General features: G+C 38.3%; 1 protein-coding gene across 2 annotated transcripts in view; it reads left to right on the forward strand.

Annotated features, from left to right (window-relative positions):
- LOC106073106 (uncharacterized) overlaps positions 1 to 7146 on the forward strand; it is a 49230-nt gene extending 42084 nt beyond the window's left edge. Inside the window, exons 5-7 of one of the 2 annotated variants that reach the window (XM_056015891.1) lie at positions 512 to 661; positions 2588 to 2687; positions 3684 to 7146. In XM_056015891.1, coding sequence (XP_055871866.1) covers positions 512 to 661; positions 2588 to 2687; positions 3684 to 4702 — 1269 coding nt within the window. In that variant the 3' untranslated portion in view covers positions 4703 to 7146. The remainder of the gene's footprint in view (positions 1 to 511; positions 662 to 2587; positions 2688 to 3683) is intronic. The other variant, XM_056015892.1, reaches the window with a different exon arrangement.
- The last annotated feature ends 3377 nt before the right edge of the window (positions 7147 to 10523 follow it).

Genomic DNA, 10523 nt, shown 5'->3' on the forward strand with positions numbered 1-10523 from the left:
ACCTCAGAATATGCATTTTGTTGGCTTTCAATACCAGAAATAGTGCTTGGCGGCGGGGCTTCGCCCCGCGCTGGGGGAGCTCTTAGCGCTCCCCCAGACCCCCTTGCTGGCAATGGCGGGAGTCTACAATTTTTCCACTAACTCCAGGAAGAACCTATTCTAGGGCACAATAAACGTCTTCCGAAAGAATGATGGATCAGAATGTAATAAAGATTATGTACACACACACACACATATATACATATTTTTTAAAAAATTCGCCGGGGGGGGGGGGAAATCTCCCCCCCCCCAAAACCCCCCCCGAAAAAAAATCCTGGCTACGCCCATGCTGTCATTCCATCATTGTATTTGTACCTAAATGTCTGTTATTCCACTATTGTATTTGTACCTAAATGTCTGTCATTCCATCATTGTATTTGTACCTAAATGTCTGTTATTCCACTATTGTATTTGTACCTAAATGTCTGTTATTCCATTATTGTATTTCCTCTCTCCATATTCCTGCCTTAAGAATCCGATGCTATTCAATCCGCAGTCTGCATCACGCCGCGTGGGTCTCTCCTGCGCCAACTGCCACACCTCGACTACCACCCTGTGGCGGCGGAGCAACGAAGGGGAGCCGGTGTGCAACGCTTGTGGACTGTACTATAAACTTCACGGGGTAAGTAGCTCTTAGGAACATTTGAAGTACATTGTGAGAACATCAATGTAATCCTAACCCTAACATCAATGTAACCCTAACCCTAACCCTTCTTAATCACTTCGTTCGGTTTCTCGTGTGCATAAAGTCTTGTGACGAGGGCTAATTAGTGGTGTAGAAGATTTAAAGTTAAAACTTTGCAGGTCGTATTTAGACAACAGTGTGGGAAAATGTATCACAACATCCAGGGAGATGTTTATGTCGACGACTTTGGTGCTGCCGCTGCTTTCCTATATTGCTTCCCTTTGTTTTAAGTTATTTTTTCCAAAGACATTTTTTTTTAATCATTTTAAGAGAGAGAGAGAGAGAGAGAGAGAGGTCAAACAATAAATGTCTGTTTGCTTTTTCCCCGACACGCTTAATTGAAACGGGAAAACGCATTTAGTTTGCGTCTCGTTGTAACACACTTCACTCGTTGAAATGACCCGCACGCAGATGCCTTACCAGGTTATACAGTCTTTTGGTGAACAGCTAATACTGATTAAAAACATTTGTTGAAAGTGTGTAGGTAATTACAATTTGTTAAGGTCAAGAAACCAGGGGTCGGAATTTTATTTTGATTTTGCAGGGGAAACTATGTGGGTTTTTCAAGTATAACAACTTGAGTTTGTTTCTTTTTATTAGAAAAACAGTTACATGTAATTGCAAGTCTCTCTTTATGTTTTATTCCGAATGCTTACATTACACAATTGTCACACTTAGAACTATTGCCCACATAAGTGGGGCAAAACTTCTTTTAGACCAAATAATGCATCACCACAAAAAATAGTTGAGTGCCACAAAGCTTTTTAGAACCGAGACTTAACTCTTTCTCTCTTAATTGACAATACCATCGTTGATTTGACCTCATTAAATTAAATTGATGTTTAATTTTATAAACTTTATGTTCTATAAAAAGAGCATGTATTCCCCTTTAATTCTATACCAAATAAAACATTTTCTGATAACACACGAAAAAAGTTATTGAAGCCCAATCATAACAGGGGAGTGAACTAGTCATGAGCAAACTGAAGAATTCTGTCAGAATGTGGAGAAATAATTACGGAGAGAAACGTGTTATTTATTCCCTATGGTCAGAATTTCCAAAGACGGGATAGGACCCTTGGTCAGTAGCTTGGGCATTAGTCTTTTCTTATCTTATCTTATATAATACAGACGTTACTTCAAAAAAGATGATTACGTCCTACGCGTCATACATTTAGTCTTGCATATTAACTAATGACTTAAATTCTGCCAAGTCACTGGTTTTCCTGGCTGGCTTTTAATTAAATTGACGAAATTTCTCAACATATGCTATCATTACCGGAAAAAAAATCCTGTAGAATTCAATGTAAAACATGCAATTACATTATAAATATCTACATAGTACTCTACACGTGTTGAACTAAGACTCAAAGCAGAACAGATGTTTGCAGTTTTCTGTTAGTTTGCTGGTCACTATAGGAGAAATGTTGAAGTCTCTGATCTAGATCTTTCTTTGTTTTTTTCCCCAACGTCTAGTTTACGTCTCGTGAGATTTACGACCTGTATCACGTGATACCATCTTAGCTCTCAGGCATCGTCATGGCAAAGCAAGGGTAGATAATTGGAAGGGAAAAAATACAATTGTTTAAATTTTTTTTAAATCAATTTTTACACCTTTGTTATTTAAAAAAAAAACAATTAAAAAGTTTAGGAATCTGGTTTAGCATTTAAAAATGCATGTTATTAAATTTTTATTTAGAATAAAAATAATTTTGTAAAGTATTTGTAACATAGCGTATTGTCATAAAAAGATTACCCGCCCTTTACATTGCATAGCTGTTACTGGAACAAAAGTAAACGCTTTGATTGTACACTTGAGTATCAGAATCTTAGATTATCGTAATATTCTACTCTATTCTACAGGTCAATCGTCCTCTAGCAATGAAAAAAGACGGAATCCAAACGAGGAAGAGAAAGCCCAAAAATGTGTCTAAAAATAAACTTCCAACGAAAGACGACAATGGTAGGTTTGTGTGACCTAGTTCCTGTCTCAATAGCATTTTCTGAAGGTTTAAAAAGTCACATCGTCAATTAGGACTCAAACCTAAGACCTTCACATTTCCAAGAGTTTGTTTTAAATAAATAAATAAATTATGGCTTTTATATAGCACTACTTTCATGCTTGTAGCATGCTCAGGGCGCTTTGGTCCAATCTCATTTGAGGACCAGTGGGAGGAGGGGGTATCTGGGAGAAGGTTTTCCATGCTGCCTTTAAGCACTCAGTAAACACAACTCTGCTCGAGTCGGGAGTCGAACATCGAGCCCCCTTCATAGGTAGCCAAGCCAAGTTCAAGCGTACTTAGCCTCCCACTACGCATTGACCACACCCCACTTGTCTCTGACGAGGGTGTCGTCTGGCCAGAAAAACGACCAACCACCTTGACTTCCTCAACGTATTTTTTCAGGCACCCATTAAAGCTGGGTGGTCCTAAAAATCGTGATTCGAACTCGCGACCTCTCGGTTCGGAAGCCAAGTGCTTTACCACTTGGCCACCTCGCCCCTCATATATAATTTACATCATCTGCTATATAGATTGCCAGATCTTAAAAAGATAATCACTTGACCTTTACTGACCAGACCGTCTCTTAACTATCATTTGGATTTATCAACGGCCTATTTTTAAGATCAACACAAATGTAAAACTGTCGTAGAGGAGGCTATTAGAAGAAACATAAACTTTTACTTTCATTCGTTGTTTCGTTTGATATCAAATAAAATAATTGTAAATTATGTCTCCAGTTTTGAAGCCGTTTATGATAATTACACTTTGTACAATTAAAGTAGATGTAAATTTGTTAACATTCCTCCCTTGCACACCCAAATCTTGAAAGAGTGCTTCAACTAATAAGTTAGTAACTTTGTAACAAAGTCTTACAATAAACCTAAATATTGTCCCTTGGTCCTTGTTGGTGTAGAGAGATGTATACATATTTACAACCTTTTCTTTCCCTTCTCCAGACGCAAAGCCGGATTCCACTCTACCGAAACTCAGCAACAATCTCAGTAGCAACAACAAGAATAGCAGCGCCAACAAAACTACCAAACCGAACGACATCACGGCGAAGAGCGACGCAGCCAAGACTGATGATGTAGCCAGGCAGAACAGCGGGAAATCCCCAAGCAGTTACGTTTCCGCCAGCAACGCTTACTCCCAGGTGACGCCCAAGACAGAATACATCGAGTCTGGAAGCGTCAAGCACCAGCAGAACTACGCGGAGCAGGCGAAGGTCTCGTACTCCGAGGCAGCCAAGGTCAACGCAGATTTTTACAAATCCCACTACAGCATTGACAGTATGAAGTATGGGATGGAGCCGGTAAGGCATAGCTACCTTGACCCTATGAACATGGCCTACTTGGAAGCTGCCAAGTCTGCAGGTTACTTTGATGTCTCTCGTTCAACTTACAATCAGGCCGGATACATAGATTCCGGTAAGCTTGTTGGATATCTAGATCAAGGAAAATCCGATTACGGAACTCGCCAAGGCCCCAAGAGCGATTACATGCGAACAGGGAAATCCAATTACTCGGACATTATGAAGCCTGATCCGTACGCCATGGCTCAAAGGAATGACTATAATATCAACCACATGAATGATAAGCACCAGTCCTATGACGTCATGCATCTCAAATCAGACTACATGTCGCAGATCAAATCCGAATACCCAATGATGTCTCCAAAGGACGGAAACGAGGGTGAGTCCATGTTAACAATGGGTCATTCCATGCCCCTCGCCCCTCATTCCATGGAGGCTCACAACAACATGATGGGGAGCTCCCCTCACGCTATGACGGCCTCACACCCGGCGGTTACTATGCACGGAGGATACTCCATGCCAAGCGGTTCCTCGCCTAAATCTGCGCCCGTTTCCATGGACGACGGTTACCGCGTCAGTGACGCTCTTCACACGACCACCTCGGCCCTTCGCTTGAGCGACGGATCTTCATCATCTCTCCACACGGTTCAAGTTGCAAGCTAAGCAGCAATGCCCAAAGCGTTGTTTCTTTTTCTCTCTCCACACGGTTCAAGTAGCAAGCTAAGCAGCAATGCCCAGAGCGTTGTTTCTTTTTATCTCTCCACAAGGTACAGGTTGCAAGCTAAGCAGCAATGCCCAGAGCAGTGTTTCTTTTTTTCTAGAAGTATAACTCTAATTGGCTCAATGTCATCTTGGCAGAACGTTGCATGCAGTAACATTCATCAGGACTAGAACAGAGATGCAATCATAGAATACAAGTTGTTGATCTAGTGTTTTCGTCTCTTGTCAACTTGGAATGTTGTGACCCACAGTTGTAGACACTGCGATCTGCCACAAGATGTGATGCCAAGAGTCAGACGCTGTGAGAGTGAGAACATAACCTTTTTGACTTTTGTCAACCCAAGATGCTCTCTCTCTGGTCACATATCTGAGGTGTACGCTCTCAGAGTTGGCTGGTTGACCATAACTTAAAAAAACATCAACTGTAAAATGACAAAAATCGATTGATTAATAAGATGTGATTTTTTTTTTAAATGGAAGAATCCTCCACTGGAAAGATCTGACAGGTCCAGATTTGAGTCAAAATATTTGCTTCAACACCATTTGATGTTATTAAAAGTGGCCTAGCATTGAACATCTTACAATATTTTGGCCATCACACACTATCTTGGAACTCAAGCGACGCTGTTGGCCTTTATACAATACAAGTTGGCCACCTAATAACATGTTGGCCATTAATTAGATGTAATATGCTGTCCATCAGACAATACCGTTATTTACAGGACATTTTGTATTTCTTCTGCCACGCTGACAAGGAAATATAAACTTTCTCATTATTTAGCTCACGCCTTAAAACACAAGCAAAGTCATTGAAGAGTATGGTATGGTCCTCATGCGAATCCCATGGAATATAAACTCGCTGTAGAAGCTGTGCGAAATAGCAGGCATTTTATGAGTGACCATTGGCGCTTAATGAGTGACCATTGGCGCTTAATGAGTGACCATTGGCCCTTTAATCTCAATGTTAATTCTCTATTTTCTACACTAAAATAATAGTTTGTCTAAAATTTATAATTCATAAAATTTCGGTGTAAAAAAAGAGAGTAAAGTACCCTTCCAGACCTCGCTATGGGGCAGATGATGGAAAGGTCATCTGATTCTATGGCTCACAGTTAACGAGGGAGTCATGTGGACAGCACAACGACCAACTCCCTTTACATTTCCCCAAATAATGTCAGGTACTTATTTGAGCTGAGTGGACTAAGTGGCGCCCTAGAAAGTCCCGAAACTAAAAATCCCAGCCTTTGAGTAGGATTGGAACCAGAGACCTCTCGGTTCGGAGGCAATATTTCCATTGTACTGATCCCACAATAGTGACATTCTGAAACGAAATCTATAAATACGTAATTTAGTTTCTTGTGTCCCCAGAGTTGTCTCTCCACCAAGTCACATGATCTGTTTATGTACATAATATTGTAAATATGTCCATATAGTAAATCGTAGTAAGATAGCTTTAACGAAAAGTTCAGTAGTTCAACTTATGTGGGGAAAAAAACGTATTTTAGTGTGTCGCATGCCTGGCACGAGCCATAGTGACAAGCAAAGGAGTTTCTGTCGGATTTTGTTAGTTTTTGAAATCACTGTTGAAATCATTTTCAACCCTTTTTTTTCCATAATAATATAACATTCATTTTAATGAGATTTAATTTCTTTAAACGAACTTCTCTTGTGTTGAAAGTGACTCCTTATTAATACCGACACAAGCACAGTTTCGATAGCAAGGCAAGAGTCCGGGCACTTCTTGACAACTATCGGATATCTGCTAGGTGACCTATTTAAATGTTTCCAGTCGCTTAGCAACCAAAAAGATCTCACGAATGAAGGCGTACTAGTACACATACACATACACATACACATGGTGTCTTGAATCCAGACCAATCGTTAGAGAAGGCCTGAACACTGACCTGTGACGTCGCCACCTGTGGGCAGTGGAGACCAATACCTCGTTGCCACGTCTTACAGACCTGTGACGTAAAAATAAGCTTTAGGTCTAAACCACCCACAGGCTGCGACGATGCTGGTTAGTATTCAGGCCTCTATGACAATAGGTCTCGGTTGGATCCTTACAAACTGAATGAAATATCATTTATTATGAAATGTTGCATTATGCTATTAGAGTTAGAGATACGGTTTGCATTAGTTCTGAACAAATATAAAACTTCTTAGTAGTGTATGTGTGTGTGTGCGCGCGCTTGTGTTTGCTAAGAGTGTACAAGTAGATGTTTTCTTGATATTATGTTTATATAATTTCAACGTTCAATTGTATGTAATTCTGTTTTCTTTTTTCCCCCCTCTAAAATTGTTATAAAGTATAAAAATAATTATTGCATGCAAACTTAAACTATTGGACTTGGTTAAAAGTTAATAAAAACAAATTTATCAATAAATTTAAACTGGTTCGTGTTTTTACTTTTGACTTCTCATATATATATATATATATATATATATATATATATATATATATAGATAAGTGCTTTGATTCACTGACCGATATAATTTACATTTTTCCACTGGACGAACAAAAAATAGAAAATTTAACCAGTTACTACTTTCCAGTGGGTAATACTAGTATTTATTATTAAAATAAAAGATGGAAAAAAATATACCTTTAAAGTAATGTGCTATTTTGTAATTCAGCCATAAGATCTAGGCGTTTCTGTAGTAAAACTTAGAGCTATGGAAGTAATTAAAAAACAATTAATCCTTTTATTGTGTAATATACGTACAAACGAAGATAATAATACAACTGTACACAAAATGTCGAATTTAGATCTGAAAAGGTCCAGAACTATTTGAGATATGGGGCCCTTTTGAGGCCCTTTGTAGGTCCAGATCTCATCTGTGAGTGGTAAATATATAAAACAATAAAAACGCTCTAGATAGTGAAATTTTACAAAAAGAATTAGAGAAGAATTACAGAAATGGGAATCAATTTGGAGCACGTCTTTCCACCCAGAAAAATGCCAGTTATTAAGAGTAACCAAAAAAAAACGAAAGCAAATAAAACTACATACTTTATTCATATTGAACCTGTCACGCAGACTAATAACTCATAATATCTAGGTGTATGATAAATGAAAAATTACCATGGAATCCCCATATTGATAAAATTATTTAAAAATCAAGCAAAACATTAGGGATTTAAAGAAACTTCAACAAATAAAATAAGAACATAAAACTAAAATGTAATTTAACTTTAGTTAAGCCAATATTAAAATATGCATCCTTTGTTTGGGATCCCTCAACTCAAGAAAACATAAAGAAACTAAAAAACAATTACAAACAAGAGAAGTGAGATTTATAAGAAACGAATATTCCAATATGATTTGAGTAACACTTGTAGTAAAATCACTAAATTAAGAGACACACCAGTACAGAAGAATAACAAGTAAAGTAGCTATAATACATAAAACAGTAAACCATAATGAAATACTCTGAAAGACACAAAGATACACAAACATTTCTTCACCCACACTCTAGAACAAATTCTTACAAGTGCTATTTCTTTCCTACTGCCATTAGGGAATGAAATGGGTTGCCTGAATCAGCCAGGAAAATGACGTAGCAGAGTTTAAGTTATTGATTAACATGCATGACTAGAATGACACATAAAATTCGTAGGAGGTAATTATCTTCGATTCTGAAGTAACGTATGTAATATGCAAGATAAGATAAGATAAGATTTCTTGTGCTACTAAGCTGTAGGCTGCAAATAGCTATATAGTTACAGTTCTCAAAAGTTAAATCTAATGACCCAAAGTCCAAAGTCTTAGCTAAAGATACTTATTTAGATAAAAAATAACAGAATTTCTTATTACGAATTTAACTCATTTAATCCTGAAGTAGAGATCATGAACACATACAATATGTAGAGTAATAATACAATTTATAATTCAAATTCAAAACTCTCAAAAAGTAGACATAACATGAAGCTTCAAACTTACAGACTGAATTTGAGTGATTTTTTAAAACCTGAAACTAGCTCGTTTCATCTTTATATATAGGTTTTGAAACCGAAAGTTCAGGAATGTTCTTTTAGAGGAAACGATTTTTTTCCATTTCATTTAATTACTCTTCTGTGTAGAAACTCTTGGGACCTCGACGCGTACACCACATGACAGTATTCAATATTATATGCCACACAAAGTTTCAATTCGATTTTTTTTCTCCTCAAAAAGAAATCTTTTTTCTTGTGTGAAACCTGGCTACATTTTAAGCAGGAATTTGTTCGACGTGAAACTGAGACACGATTAACGCATATTTTACCCTACATGTAATATATCATTTTGACAATACTTGATCAGCAAATTAATTACTGCTTTAGTTTTAATGTTTTTTGTTTTTTTCAAAGCAGGTGATTTGCGTACCATTTAGACAAAAAATGTCTTTGTCAAATGTTATGTCATTTTACGTCAAATGGCACCACGATCAGTTGGTCCATTCGGTAGTCAATGCATAAGTAATACAATCAGTAATGTTGATTGAAGTAGAAACAGAGTTACTTTTAAGTGCATGTAAAACTGTTGTCCTATTCTTAGACGTCTGTAAAAGTTCAAAGTTTACACTGAGTCTCACTGTCAGAGAAAAAGGCTGCAGGCATTTCTCATTGAAGTGTTCATGCCCACGCCACTCAAGCCAAAATGTGTATATCGACACCTTTGCAGCTAGTGGGCAGTAGATAGCGAGTTGGAGATGGACAGAAAGTATGACATGGACAGAAAGTAGGACATTGATAGAAAGTAGGACATTGACAGAAAGTAGGACATGGACATAAAGTAGGACATGGACAGACATAAAGTAGGACATTGACAGAAAGCAGGACATTGACAGAAAGTAGGACATGGACAGAAAGTAGGACATGGACGAAAAGTAGGACATGGACAAAAAGTAGGACATGGACAAAAAGTAGGACATGGACAGAAAGTAGGACATGGACAGAAAGTAGGACATGGACAGAAAGTAAAAAAAAAAAATCCTATATCATATCATGTGGTCTATAGGGCATATGATGTTAAGGTCATCTGTTTCTTTGGTCAACGGTTAACGTGCAACCGTCTTTACTTTCTCAATCTTAAGTCAGGTATCTATTAGAGTTGAGTGGACTCGGGGACGCCCTAAAAATCCAGACATTCAAAATCCCAGGCTTCATCGAAATTTGAACTCAGGACCCCAGATTCGTAAGCTAAGCGCTTAACCACTCAGCCACCGCGCCCCCGGAAGTGGAACATGGGAAATAAGTGGGATACGGATAACAAATGGGACATTGAAAAATGGGCAGTGGACAGCTAGTGGACAGCAAGAAAGCAACGGTCAGCTAGTCAGAACTGGACAGGAGAGAGACATGACTTCTATTCCCAGTGGATCGACTCTCGACCTATAGTAATTCGAAACTGCTGGGTGTCTGGGATGAAATGTCTGGTTGCCTTACAAACCCACCCTGCCTCAATATCAGTTTAAAAAAATAAAAATTACGAAATCCATGTTACACACGCGGAGAGGGAGTAACTGATACAAAAGGGAGTCTCCGCGCTATGAAGTCAATTACAAATAATTTACTATCTCTTTAGTGGCTAGGACGAAAGCACTGGCTAGGACGCTCTTGAGTGTGAGAAACTGCTCACCCCAAGACTCCGGCGCGCATAACTCAGAACACGTAATATGGGGGAGGTCGTAAAAAATCCGCCTATACTTAATATGAATTCTTAAAAAATCCCCCGTAAGGTCGTGACCTACACGTCACGTCCGAATTTATTAAAATAGTTTC

The sequence above is a fragment of the Biomphalaria glabrata genome, chromosome 17, assembly GCF_947242115.1.
Source record: "Biomphalaria glabrata chromosome 17, xgBioGlab47.1, whole genome shotgun sequence".
Classification (NCBI taxonomy): Eukaryota; Metazoa; Mollusca; class Gastropoda; family Planorbidae; genus Biomphalaria; species Biomphalaria glabrata.